Source organism: Sarcophilus harrisii, chromosome 2 (assembly GCF_902635505.1).
Source record: "Sarcophilus harrisii chromosome 2, mSarHar1.11, whole genome shotgun sequence".
Taxonomy (NCBI): domain Eukaryota; kingdom Metazoa; phylum Chordata; class Mammalia; order Dasyuromorphia; family Dasyuridae; genus Sarcophilus; species Sarcophilus harrisii.
The window spans coordinates 443,962,482-443,977,384 of NC_045427.1; the positions used below are offsets into that span (position 1 = coordinate 443,962,482).

Consider the following 14,903-nt stretch of genomic DNA (forward strand, 5'->3'; position numbering starts at 1 on the left):
CAATGCAAGATAGTGCGTGATAAGGGTAAAATAAGTAATGGACCCATCTGTGGGAATTCAGAGGGAGAGAATACTTATTGTTGAAGTTGCTGACCTTGATTAACTAAAGTCATGCTGAAGCATCTGAAGGAGTCAGAATGCCATCTTGTTACTGTGGCCCTAGGCATGGAGAAAGGAAAGAAACTACAAAAGTTTATTTGATCCACAATGTTACTGAAATATGAAAAATAAAAATAGCTATTTGTGGATTAACTTGGGACCCACTAACTATTTCTAACACTGTTTCCTTGCGAAGGGAGATTTATACCCTATATTATAGTTATGCTAGCTGTCCTCCTGTCCACCTACATACGTGATCAGATATTTCTAGATTTGATTTTTTGGCCTTGAGGGGACTTCTATTTATGACTTTTGAATAAACAGAGAGATGGGAAAAGAAGAATTAGCTGATCCAGGAATCTACAGATTCTTTTGGCATTTGATCTACCAAGAACTTTGGGAAACGTCTTGCTATATCTGTTTTAGTTCTTCAAGTCTCTATGACTTTTGGTCCTCTTGATTTTTCCCGAGTTCTTGGCAAAGGGAAAATATTGTCTTAAGAAATCCAGCTGTGAAGTTAGTTCTTTTCCACATTTAGCATTAAATGGTAACTTTCATGTCATAGATGTTCATAAATTGGACAGTTGCCAAAACACTTGGGCAATACTTATTTTTCCTCCCCCCATCTTTTCCCTCTACTCCCTTTTTTGAACATGCTATTTATTTATTTGTAGCATTATTTTTAAATTTTGGGTTCCAAATTCTCTCCCTCCTTCCCATACCTTCCTTTCCCTTAAAAAGTAAGCAACATGATATCAGTTGACTGTATGAAATCATGCAAAATCTGGAGCACCTAGTTGGTGCAATGGATAGAGTACCAGCTCTGAGGAACTGAGTTTTACTAGCTGTGTAACCCCAAGCAATCACTTAACTCTAATTCTCCCCCCCCAAAAAAAGAAATCATGTAAAATCTATTTCTGTATTAGCCATATTTCATACAAAAAACAATCAGGTAGTTATATTTCAATTTACACTTAGAATTCATCAGTTCTCTCTCTGGAGGTGGATAGCATTTTTTTTATCATGAGTTATTGAAATTGTTGAATCAGAGTAGTCAAGCTTTTCACAGTTGATCATCATTTCAACACCAAAGTGCTATAGTGAATAATGATGATTCATTAATTAATTAATGATGATTCATCAATATAATGATTCTACTCACTTCATTTTGCATCAATTAACATAGGTCTTGCCATTTTAAAAAATGAAATCATTTCCTCTCAATTTCTTATAGCATGATAGTACTCCATCACAATCATATGTCACCATTTGTTTAGCCACTCTCCAAGAGCCAATCTCTCAGTTTCCAATTCTTTGCCACCCCAAAAAAGAGCTCCTATAAATATTTTTGCACAAAGAGGTCTTTTTTCTTTTCTTTGATCTCTTTGGGATATAGTGGTATTGCTGGGTAAAAGAGAATGTAGGTTTTATAGGTGGACAGTACTAGTTACATGAGATCATTAGAGGTGGAAGGAAGCTATGTTAGTTGAAATTCCTTCCTATTTTCCTTCCTTTTTACATTGGAGGAAACTAATATTTAAGAAGGATTAAATGTCTTTTTTCCATGTCATAATTAATAAGCAATAAACTCAGAATTCAAATCTAGATCTTCTGGTTCTAATTGTGAGATGTGTATACATATATATATATATATTTCTTTCAAATTTTTCATTCTGTTTCTCTTTATCATGGCATTTGAGATCTGAAAGGGAAATGACGTCATCAAATATAATGCCCTTCTTTGATAGTTATCTCTGGAAACTGAGACCAGAGAGGGAAAGTGTCCCATCCAAGATCACACAGAGAGAATCTACTGCATTTGTAGCTCTCAAAGGTAGAAGGGCCTTTAGACTTTCAGAAAGTCATTCATTTCCATCTGTAAAAATGTTGGTTATACTTTAACAAAGCAGACTTAAGGGAATGAACTCTCTATGACTTTGGGACAGATGATCTCCACATTTCCTGGAGATATGTGAGCTGACCTGGACCTATTTAGACTGTATATTCAAACACCAATGATACCCAGCACTTAGCTTTCTAGAAACTTTGTTCCTCCTCCAGAGCAATGTCTTTGTTCTTGCTTTGTTCTGCCAAAATCTGTGTCAATGTTGCTGAGCTTGCAAAAAAAAAAAAATAACACATTTTTTTCAAGCACAGTTTAAATGCCAAGAACAGTTTTTAATGGTCACTTTTCTCTTTCCCTGTATTTTCCTCTAAGGAGTGGGCATGTTTGGGTAAGATACTACATTTCAATAGATCTGTTATTTTGGCCCAATGAAGCATTCCAAAGCAGTTTATTTTAGGAAGGGATCCAATTCATTGCTTCTGGTTTCCAATGACTTGAGTGTATTTTTCTACATTGTCCCCCAAAGCCATGTTATTGTAGAAAGTTGCAGCTCTTAAAATCATTATCTTATCAAAGAAATTACCCAGAAATAGAAGTGAGGGGAGTTTTCCAAGTTAACTCCAGATTTGAATGCTGAAGAACTTAGGGTAAATGATTTTGGAAAAGTGAAACTATACAATTTTAAGGAGGCCCAAGCGGGAAAAATCTCAGCTTTGGTGGGAAGGGTTTGTTTGGGATCTGACTGGGTTGATCTCTCCACATAGGAACCAGTGGTTGTATGAGAGATGTTATGGCTTCATTTGCTGTCCTTTCTATCCCAACCCTCTGATACCAGCTTTGGGATTCAGGCCAATTAGAGAGAAAATAAAGAGTATCTTCTAGCTTCAACTACAAACTTCAAGTCTTCCCTTCTGCCTGGTTTAATTTTCTTGTAAGGCAATGTGGATATCACACCAAGCTGGATTTATTCAACTGTTTTAACAACCATTTAAAAAGATGTCTTCAGAAAATTCTTCTAACTTATCTATAAAATCTTTACATGATGAACAAGTTTCATCTTCAGGCCAATATTCAATCCAGGTCAGGGAGTCCAAAGGATACACATATCTGCCAAGAGAAATGAAGACAATTGTCAGCCATAACTATGATCAGCATATACCAGAATAACTTAGTTCCTCTCCATGTTACTTTAAAAAGGAAAACAAACAAACAAAAAATTTAAAAAAGAAAAAAGGAAAACAGACTAAAACAAAAACCTGAAAAAATGCCATAACTTGTCATATAAGAACAAGCAAATTCTGTTATAAAATACAAGGTTAACAATTCCTTAAATTCCATGACCTACTCTTTCAATTCATTTCAGGTACACATAGATATGGTCATATATATGATTCCATATAATAGATCCCATTCTGTTTCCCTAACTTAAAACTTCAAAATTTCCTTATCTGACCATAACCACTTATATATTCCATGTCTTCCTATATCTCCCACTTTTTAAACTCATTCTCTACCCTCATTAAGGCTTCCATTCCACTGTTATGAAGAGAGCAATTTACACCCAGAGAGAGGACTGTGGGAACTCAGTGTGGTTCACAACATAGCATTTTTACTCTTTTTGTTGTTGTTTGCTTGCATTTTATTTTCTTTCTCATTTTTCCTATTTGATTTGATTTTTCTTGTGAAGCAAGATAATTGTATAAATATGTATGCATATATTGGATTTAACATATATTTTTACCATGTTTAACCTATATTGGATTACTTGTTCTCTAGGGAAGGGGGTGTGGGAAGGGGGGAAATTGGAACACAAGATTTTGCAAGGATTAATATTGAAAAATTACCCATGCATGCTTTGAATTACCCATGCATGCTTTGAAAATAAAAAGCTTTAATTTTAAAAAAGGCCTCTATCCCTCACTATTTTCTCAGGCCATTGCTCTTGCTCTGACTTTACTTCCCTTCATTTCCAATTTTGATCCAATTCAACTCAACATTTACTGTATTCTTGGGTGCTTTGTCTCCTTGTACTATTGACATTTATCCCATGTTAATCTCAGCCTTGGATCATTCCCACCCTCTGACTCCGCTGTTCCTTTCCATATGCCATTAAAGAGAGCTGGAGGAAATCACACCACTGTATTGGCTGTATACTTTGTAAATTCATGTCATCGATCTTCGGAGGCAAGAAGGCCTTTATTCTCCCTTTATTGATTCCCTAATCCATTTCTGACAAAAGTTTTTCCAAATCTTTTCATCTTAAAACTTCCATATCTTTACTTCTCCTTTCCCAGTTGAAGTCCTTGTCTGCTATTTTATTGAGAAAATTGAGACCATTTGATGTGAACTCATTCTTCTCTCATTCTCTTTTCAGAAAAATTTGGCATTACTTTCTACTCTTTTTCCTTCATTTCCCCAATCTCTGACAATTGGAAGGCTTTCTTTCTTGCCTGGGCTAATCCACTCACATATTCCTTTGACCTCATCTTTTGTCTTCAGTAGATTTCAAACATATCTCTCTGCTCCAATCTTCACCTTCTCCCTATTTACTAGCTCTCAAGTCTCCCACATCCTTCAAAAGCAATCACCACAAAACCTCATTAGATCAACTCTCCTCTCAAACTATCATCCTATAGATCTCCTTTGTTTTATACTCAAACCAGCTACTCTCTATACTCATTGTCTCTGCTTTTACTCTCACTCACTCAACTCTTTATAATCTATTTTCTGATATCAGCATTAACTGCTTTCTTCAAAGTTACCAATGATCTCCTCATTTCCAAATCTAAAGGAATTTTTTTTTAACCAAGCCTTCTCTGTGCGGGACTTGCCACTGTTGTCTACCTTTTCCTCCTGAACAGTATTTCCTCTTTGAGCTTTTGTGAACTATTTTCTCCTGGGTGCTCTCATATCTATCTAAAGAATCCCCCCTTTTCAGTCTCCTCTGCTGGATTCTAATGTTTTCTAATGGTGGGTTTTCCTAAGGTTCTGCCTTGGGCTCTCTTCTCACTCTATATCAGCCTCTTATAGATCTTGTTAACTCCCATGGTTTTAATTAATATCAATATTTCTAGCCCCATTCTCTCCCCTGAGCTTTAGTCCCTTATCAACAATTGTCCTTGGTTTTTAAAGAACAATGACATCACGGGTGATATCTTGAATTGCATGTGACTTGGATATAATTGGATATGAGTGAAGCAGTTGTACAAAGTCATCAACCTTTTTCTTTTTTCCTGAGTCATTGAAGTTCAGAGGCAAGACTAAAGTCAAGGAAGGCTGATGATGGTCCAGGATGCAGTAGGTGACATCTTCAATGTCTCACCAACCTCTAAATGATCCACAGGACCTGTTTCTAGCATGCCTTGGCCACTGGAACAAATTGTTCTTATTCATCCATTCCATCAGAGGAGGTTAAGGGGATGTCTTCCCAAACATGAGAAGACCACCTCTGATTATTAATTATTATTAATACTAAAGGAGGTGAGTTGTAGTTACATAAGAGTTACCCATATTAAATCAATGAACATAAAGTTGCGGGGATTTCATGCAGATCAGAATGAAGATTACCTTCCTATCGGAACAGTTATGTTTTGGAGCCCACACTCCAAGCACTAGTGACTTACGTGAAACTGAAATTGTGTTTTATTTGAAGAGCTTCCTTTCCCATGATCAAATACTGACTCTCCTTTTTAATGTCGATGTTAGCACATGTGTCCTTCTTAATGAAGATGACATCAGCATTTTTCTGAGCAAGAGCTTTTCCTGTAAAACAAAGAAGAAAAGTGAATGTCCTGGTATTGTCAAGATACCATACATCCTCCCAAGTCCCCCATCCCCATATGCATCATGCTCTCCAGAGCAAATCATAGCGAAATAGGTGGTATTATAGCACTTAGATTTAAAATTTGCCCTTGCTCCTTATTACCGATGTGACCTTGGCCAAGTCAATATGAGGATGAAATGAATAATAACTAGCAATTATATAGCACTTTACAATGTATAAAGTAATTTACACATCTCAGTTGATCCAACAATCCTGGGAGATAGGTGCTATTTTTGTTTCCATTTAATATACGAATCAACTGAGACTGAGAGAGTTTAAGTGATTTTCCTAGGGGTATATAGTTAATAAGTGAGGTGGGATTTGAACACAGGTGTCTCTAGCTTCTATCCATTTTATGCACTCTATCCATTTTGCAACCTAACTACCCCTCTCAACTTCAGCTTCCTTATCTGAGAAAAGAGGGAGCTGGGCTCTGAAGTGTTCCTCCCATCTCTAAACCAATGAACTCTCTTTGAGCATCGTGAACCAGCCCAAATCCTGCCTTCTTTGTAAATCCTTGATTTCTCCAGGACCAGTACTCTTCTTGGCACTTAACATAGCACTTTATTTCTACCTTTCCTATGAGGCTGACCCATTCTTCTCTTTTAAAATTCTTTGGTCTCTGTCTTATTCTCTCCTACTAATCTATACGTTCCTTGAGGGCAGAGAGGCCACATGATATAGTGGAAAGGGCCCTGGAGCCTAAAGATGAGTGTCAGCTCTGCTATTATCACATGTGATTTTAGTCTAGCTGTTTCCCCTCTATAGGACTCAGGATCCTTATCTATGAAATGGGGAGAAGGTAAGAGGGTTTGTACCAACTGATCTGGAAGATTCCTTCTAGTTTAAAATCTGTGATTCTATTTATTTTCTTATTTTTTCTTTATAATTCTCCCAGTACACTACACCAAGAAGAAGAATGAGAACTTCTGGTACATGGGGTAAGCATCACCAAATGCACCTGGGAACATCCACCACTATAAGGGATGGGGATGGAAGGAGGTCCCAGGTCTTCTTCTAGGAAGGTTGCCCCTGGGGAGATGGGGCAGAGGAGGGTGGAAAATGGGGATAGGAGGGAAAGCTCATCATCTGGAAGCTTGTGTTTCTATCTAACTATTGAGCCAGATGCTAAGCTCAGTAGTATCTATCTGCTAAAAGAGCGCAAGTATCAATATCCTGTAAATTTTGGGGAAAGCTTCAGTTGCAAAACCTTAGCTATGGCAGAGAAGTATAGCAAGTCCTCAGCTAACATTTGTTGCATGAATGAATATGTTCTCACCAGTCTTGTAAATATCCAGAAGGGTCGCAGTGTACTTAACAAAACTATTTTCTTGAGCAATGGATAAAATCTTGACTTTATAAACTAAAAAAGAAAAAGAAAACAAACAATTGAGATACTTCCTCTGAAAAAGCAACAATATATCATTATAGAAGTTTAGGAAGCTTTAAAAAATACTGAGATATCTTAATTACCTATAAACTAGGATAATTATAAAACTGATACTTTGTTTCTAAGGAATTAAATTTAATTATTGAAAGGCCAAGGACATATTTCTCATGGTCTTAAAATATCTATCACTTTAGTCATAATAGTGGTTAGTTGTTTTCAGCAGCCAACTTTTCCTGACCTCATTTGGAGTTTTCTTGGCAAAGATAGTGGTCTGCTATTTACTTGTTCAGCTCATTTTACAAATGAGGAATCTGAGACAAACATGGTTAAGTTATATGCCCAGGATCTCATAGCTTGTAAGCATCTGAATCCAGATTTGAACTCAGATCTTCCTGATTCCAGCATTCAAACTATCCACTGTGTCGTGGAGCTGCCAATTCCTGCTTCTGGGGAAGCTGAAGAAGCAGATTGCTTGGACTCAGGAAATCTGAGATGCAATAGGACCAGAGCTGATCAGATATTTGTCCTAAATTCATCATCAACATCAACAACTAGCCCAGATTAGAAATAAAGCAGATCAAAGTTCCCCTGCTGAATTGGAAATTGAATAGATTCCCATCAGTTGGGAATGGCTGAACAAGGTATGGTATATGTATATAATGGAATATTATTTGTTCAATAAGAAATAAGCAGGCTAATTTCAGGAAAGCCTGGAAAGAGTTATATGAACTAATGCTTAGTGAAATGAGCAGAACTAGGAAAATATCATACACAGTAATAGCAAGATTGAATAGCAAGATGATCCACTATGATGGACTTAGTAACACAGCAATCCAAGACAATTCCAATAGACTTGAGATGGAAAATGCCATTCACATCCAGAACGAGAACTGAATTTGGAGCAAAGTGTACGATTTTCACTTTTTTTTTTTTTGCTTATTTTCTCTTTTTATTGGATTTTCCCTTTTGTTCTGATTTTTCTTTCACAACATGATTAATATGGAAAACTAATATATTTAAAATGTTTATACATGCATAATCTATATCCAATTGCTTGTTGTCTTGGGAAGGACGAAGATTAAAGAAGGAAGGAGAAAAACTTGAAACTCAAAATCTTATAAAAATGAATGTTGAAAGGTATCTTTACATGAAATTGGAAAAATAAAATACTATTGAGAAAAGAAAAACAAAAACCAAAAGTTTCCATGCTGGTCAGCAGGTATGCATCAGTTTGGCTTATATAGGGAGACTCAGTTTCCTAGATACATCTCTCTTTTGGGAATTTCATTATCTTTTTGATAAACCTTAGCTTGGGCTAATAAGAATAAGGGTCTCATTAATTTCAAGTACCTTTTTTCTACATTTTCTAGGATCAGAAATATAAAGACACCTCCAATACGGTTTAAAAGAAACCTCATCTAAAGGCTATACAATCTTCACATTATAATATAATTGCCTGCTTTTTCAAGTAGATAGGAGAGAAAGTCAGAATTTGGAATTCAAAAAATTTTTTCAAAGGAATGTTTAAAATTTTTCTTTACATTTAATTGATAAAAAATAAAATTTAAAAATTCTTAAAGGCATGCAAACCCCTTGCTTAAAGGAGGTGGGGGGTCCTTAGTTTTGTCCTCAATTATACTTGGTGATGCTTTCATGATGTGAGGTATTTTCTGCTTCTTCTTCTTCTTCTTCTTCTTTTTTATTTGCTGAGGCAATTGGTGTTAAGTGACTTGCCCAGGATCACACAACTAGGAAGTGTTAAGTGTCTGAGGCCAGATTTGAACTCAGGTCCTCCTGACTTCAGGGTTGGTGCTCTATCCACTGTGTCACCTAGCTGCCCCTTCTTGCTTCTTTTATATGTCCAACAAATCCATAGAGTTTCTGGATTTTCAGACCATTTCTCTTTAGGGTGAACATGAGAAAGATGAGAATTAGAGAGTGGAGAATAGGAAATGCTTCCATTGCTAGTGAGAGGAAAGAGCAATTAAATTTTAGTTTTGTTGTGAGTTTGCTATCTTTAGAAAAAACTAACCAAGTCAAATAAATTCACACTGCATTTTCTTCCTTTTGCTTTAAATTATATAGCTAAAGGGGCAGGTAGGTGGTACAGTGAATAGAGCACCAGCCCTGAAGTCAGGAGGATCCGAGTTCAAATTTGGTCTCAGACACTTAACACTTCCCAGCTGTGTGACCCTGGGCAAGTCACTTAACCCCAATTGCCTCAGGGAAAAAAAAAATATATATATATATATATATTTATAGCTAAAGTTTAAGAAATGAGTAACTGTTATAATAAGACAATATTTCCTTTTTAATTTATTTAAAAGTCTGCAAAGGATCTTTACTAAGTACAATATTTGAGGCAGTGTGGTATCAGCAGGAGGGCACTCAGAGTAGGTCTAATTAAAGTTCTATTACTGACTACTTGTGTGTCTTTGAACCAGACACTTTCCTTCTTCAGGACTGCAAAATGAAGGGTTTGGATTAGCAGGACACTAGAGACCTGAAGCTCTTTCATTCTGTGGCCCAATATTTTATGTACTAACAAACCTTTGTGTTTTCACATTCTAGGACAACCCCTTTCCTATTGGGACAAGAAAAACAAATAAAAAAGCAACTATAAACCACCCATGTTGTATATCTGTGTAAAAATCCAGTCTGAATGCCATTCTTCCATTAAAATGCACCAGACCTTCGGGGCAGGCAAGAGGAATGAAACTGAATGTTGTTTGTTTTTGTTTTTTATAAATGGCGTATGAGATTTATTTTCTAATTTTTTTTTTACTTTTTATGTTTGAAGTTTTCTTTTTTTTTCATTGAAATTCCAGAGTTGCCTTTGACCCTTCTGAATCAGTGGGAAACACACATTCCCCAAACATTATTTCTCTGTGGTTTCTGAAAAGCTCTCTTGGAATAAATTTTCATCTTTGCAATCCAAAGGAATTCAATGAGGTAAAGTGTCTCAGTTGTGCGTGCACGTCAGCCTTATTACTACTAATGAAAATCACATTTCTCCAACAAAGGACACACAATTGGGAAATGATGGCTTTCCTTCAAAAAAGAACACATAAGATATTGTAGCCATATAATCTCTGTACTTAATTTTTGGTCCTTCTAAATGTCCTACCAAATTTTCTATTCTTGAGTTTCATTTTCACATGAAAATAGACTGAATCACACAACATAATGGAAAAGACAGTGGGATTTAGGTCAAAATGCCTGGGTTTAAAACCTAGCTCATTTTAGCTTTGATATCTTAGAGAAGTTATTTCACCATGCAGACTCCAGTTTTCTCAAAACCTGTTAAATGAGGGCATATTACATGTTCATTGTCTAACTTAAAGGTTGTTGTAAGGAAAGAATGACAGAAATGTATGCCATTAGACCCATAGCATAGGTTTGATAACACTTGCACCATCTACTTAATAGAGTAGTTATGAGGATAAAATGAGATAATGTATGCAAAGTAATGCTAGAGAAATGTGAATTATTGCTTAGACTTACCATATGCAATGTCTTCTTGGCAGGCTGCCTCCTTTCTGGCATCTGCAGAGATGGTTAAGTCTAACATTTTCTTCATTTGCCCACAATCCGCTGTTGGTATGGGTTTTTGGTTGTTGTTGGTTTTTTTCAAGAAATAGATAGTCAGTATGCGGCAATAACATCACAAGCTTTTTTTTCCCATGGGCTCATGTTCAACCCAGTATAATTTTGTAATCCCTTAGTTCCTGAGCTCCCACCCAGAATAGTAGAGCATTTCTGAAGGAACAAGTAGCTATATTATCAACAGATCCTTGCCTGATACCTTATACATAGTAGGCATTTAATAAGTTTTTGTTGGGTTGGTCTAAAAGGTACATAACTTTCATGGTTGACTATTGCTCCATTGCATTGGAGTCCACATGATCTATCTAAAATTGAAGGCCCTCTACAATAAGACTCCATTCCATTTTTCTTACCTTCATTTCATACTACTTCCAATCATGTCCTTTCTACTGTAACCAAACTAGACCAACTGTTAACCCCACACACATAGCTTATTTTCCTACTCCTGCACCTTTGTTCTTAGTGCTTTCTATACTCCTAATGCTTATCTTCTTCTCTATCTATTGAATCCTATTCATTCTTCAAAGTCCAGCTCAAATCACACTCCTCCATGAAACCTCATTGTATCTCACAGCTAGAACTGACTCAAGCTATGACTTGAGTACATACCACCTTCTGCCCCACATATATCTGTCATATTCTACTTTGTCTAATAGTTATTTGGGCATAGATTTATCTCCCCTACTGAACTATAAATTCCTTGAGGTCAAAGGGACTTTGTCTTATTTTTATATCTTTTCTGGGGCCCAACTAAGACCTTGTAGGGACTGAAAGGTTTTTGAATGAATTATTTTATTGTTGGTGAAAAGTCATATTCTTTGAAGAACTAAATGTTATGATATAAAAAGAAGAAAATATCCTAACAAATTAGCAGTATTCAATTAGGCATTTATTAAGAACTTACTATGTGCCAGACCTATGTTAAGTGCTGAGAATACAAAAAAATCCAAAAACATTCTCTGCCCTGTGAATTCTATTCTCTGTGAATAGAATTCACATTCTATTAAGATAGATAACATGCAATTAACTAGGTCCAGTAAAATATATACAGTGGGAATGAATAGTAATAATAGAGGGAAGGCACTAGCAGATGAAAAAATGACAAAAGGTCACTTATGGAAAGTGAGATTTGAGCTAAGTCTTGAAGAAAGCCAGGGAAGCCAACAAGTAGATGGGAGGAAGGAGAGCATTGTAGGCAGATAAAAGCATGGAGACAGAAGGTGAAGTGTTGCACAGTCCAGTGTAAATGGATTGTAGAGTATGTAGAAAAGAGTAAGGGTTCAGGATCAAGAAATAGCATTTGGAAGAAAAATATTTCAGCCCATTACCAGTGTCCATGTCTTTGGTGAATTCTTGGTTAAACTGCACACTAGTAGTGTCTGAAGAGCTGAATAGAATCACTATCATTAAGGAAATTAGACTTGGTAGGAGTCTTGTTGTCTCAACTAACAATCAAAAATGCTTATTGAGCATCTCTAGTGTGGAGCACTGTGCAACAGCATCGTAGAGAGGCAGAAGAATTGAGATGCTCTTTACTAACTCTCTGTGTGACCTTTAGTAAGATATACCACTTCTCAGATTTAGTTTCTTCTTTTGTAAAATAAGGAAGGCAGATTAGATCACCTCTAAAGTTCTTTCTAGCTTTAAAATTCTTTGTCAAATTTCTTTCTAGCACTCATACTCTATAGATTTAGATCCATTATAATAGCACTGACTTGGGCTGTATAGAGATGCTTTAAAAAATTTAATACATCCTTGTTGACTGGCTGATAACCTTCTGAAGAGTGAAAGATTGGTGCCTCAAAACTCCTCTGACTGGGTTTTCCTGGAGTTGATGGAAGTGTCTACTTGTTTAGTATTTTAGATAGGGGGATCTGATAAATCCAATTGCAAAATGGGCCACATTCAGCTAAGAAAATATCTTTTCTTTTGGATTGTAAACTGTAGTTTAAATTATTTGCATAAGCTTCTCCTCATTGATGGAGAATGATTACTCAGTGCCCCATGACTATATAAGGAGAAGAGTTGTTGACAATCTGTAGGAGACAAGGGATTCCAATTCTTCTAGAGATCTGAGAGAGGATACTTTAGGTTGTAGGCTTTCTTCAAGGATCTGGCACCTTTACATGTTGGCTTTTTCCCACAGTCTCTTTCCCTCCTGGGACTTCTCCCTGAAGAGAGCCTAGAATCATATGTGTCTTTTTTCAGTATCAAAAACCAGAAGAAATAGTACGTCTCCATTCCCAGACTCTCAATAGTTCTGCCCCTCATACAGGAATGAAGTATTGAGAAGATCTTGATATAGTAACATTATCACATAAATTTTGAACCCCAGGTTACATGGGAAATTATGGGTAGAAACTTTGGTCAGGATGACCTCAAATCCCCAGTCTTGAGTTCAAATTTGGCCTCAAACACTTTATTAGCTGTGTGATCCTGGACAAAATATTAAACTTGTGTTTGATTCAGTTTTTTTTAATTATAAAATGGGGACAACAATAGAATCTATTTCACAAAATTGTTGTAAGGATCAAATGAAATATTATTTATCAAAAGTGCTTAGAATAATCAATTTTTTATTCCAAATTGTGATTAATGTTGCTCCAAACCTCAAATCCTCTATATTGTTATTTTTTAAAAAATAATGCCCAGAGGTTCAGATTGTGTATGATGGAGTGATTCTAAAAAATAAAAAAAAAAACAAGAGTAGGAAAAGGTAAAAGCAATTATATTATAAAAATGGGGTGTGAAAGGAAGAACAGAGTAAACAGTTGGGGGTGAAGGACTGATAATATTGGAATTTTACTCTCATATAGTTAAAGAGGCAACAGGATATACATCTGGAAAGGTGTAGAAGTCTTCTGAACTTGTAAAGAAATGAGAAAGTTGGGATTCAGAAAAGGGAGGAGTTTTGAAGGGATGGTGAGGTTGGGGGATAGGAGGACAGGAGGGAGAAGATAAGATAAAAGGGATAAGGTAAAAAAAGAAGCTGGAAAAGAAAAGGTGAATAAATATAAGATGGAGGGGAATTCACAAAGAATAATGATAACTTTGAATGTGAATGGGATGTTTATAGTGGCCCTTTGTGGTGGTAAAGAACTGGAAATTGCAAGAATCTCTATTAATAGGGGAATGGCTTTATGAGTTGTGGTGTGTGGTTGTGATGGAATACTATTGCTCTATAAAAACTGATGAGCTCAATGATCTTAAGAAAAATATGGAAAAGACTTGCATGAAACAGTGAAGAGCAAAGTAAATAGAACCAAGAGAACACTGAATACAGTAACAGCAATATGGTTTTAAGAACAACTTTTGAGCAACTAAGTCATTTTGACTATTATAAATACACAAATTAAAAATAAAAGATATATGAAGAAAGATACTATCTGCATCCAGAGAAAGGATTGATAAAAGATGTATAGAATAATTTTGCATAAATATATACATATATGTATATGCCTATTTATGGCTAATGAGTATAGGCAGGACAGGACAGAGGGAAGGGAAGAAAAAAAAGGAAAAAAGAAATTTAGATAATAATTTTATTATATATTTAAAAGGGATAGCCAGTTGATGGAATAGATTTGTAGTTTTATGAGCAATCTTCTTTTTTACTATGTTATAAAAATGTTTATTTTAGTCTAGAAATTAAAAATAAAATAAATGTAAAAATAAAAAAAACTTGTGCAAAGGGAGGGGAGTGCTTAGAAGAATGCCCGGCACATAGTAGGCCACATAGAAATGTTTGTTCCTTCACTTGCCCTTCCTTAATAGTACAAAAATAAGCATTTTAAGTAGAATTTACCTTCCACACAGCCACAGAATGATCCTTCACATACTTTTTCCAGGTTGCTCTGAAGAAGGCTATAAAATACAGTGCATTGTTGATCTGAAGCAAAGAGAGAATTAAGAAGTTAATGAGAAGAGTTCAAATATTTAACATAGTTACCTGAGTTTCTTACTTCCTATCAAATCATAGAGGGAAGGATAGGAGTCTTTTACAAAGAGGGCTTTTCTAATTTGAGGGCCCAGAAAATAGTATGAATCCCTATGATGACATGAGTTTCCTCAGTGGTATGCTGGTAAACATTTAAAAACCAGATTTCTAAAAATATTATGCATCACATACTTTTAAATTT

General features: G+C 35.7%; 1 protein-coding gene across 1 annotated transcript in view; it reads right to left on the reverse strand.

Moving 5' to 3' along the window:
• Positions 1 to 1,737: 1,737 nt before the first annotated feature.
• The window catches only part of C5 (complement C5), a 114,974-nt gene continuing 101,808 nt past the window's right edge, over positions 1,738 to 14,903 (reverse strand). The window contains exons 37-41 of the mRNA XM_003757080.4: positions 14,570 to 14,653; positions 10,663 to 10,752; positions 7,048 to 7,131; positions 5,569 to 5,707; positions 1,738 to 3,052 (exon numbers count right to left, since the gene is read on the reverse strand). Of these exons, the coding sequence (XP_003757128.3) occupies positions 2,923 to 3,052; positions 5,569 to 5,707; positions 7,048 to 7,131; positions 10,663 to 10,752; positions 14,570 to 14,653 (527 nt within the window). The 3' untranslated portion in view covers positions 1,738 to 2,922. The remainder of the gene's footprint in view (positions 3,053 to 5,568; positions 5,708 to 7,047; positions 7,132 to 10,662; positions 10,753 to 14,569; positions 14,654 to 14,903) is intronic.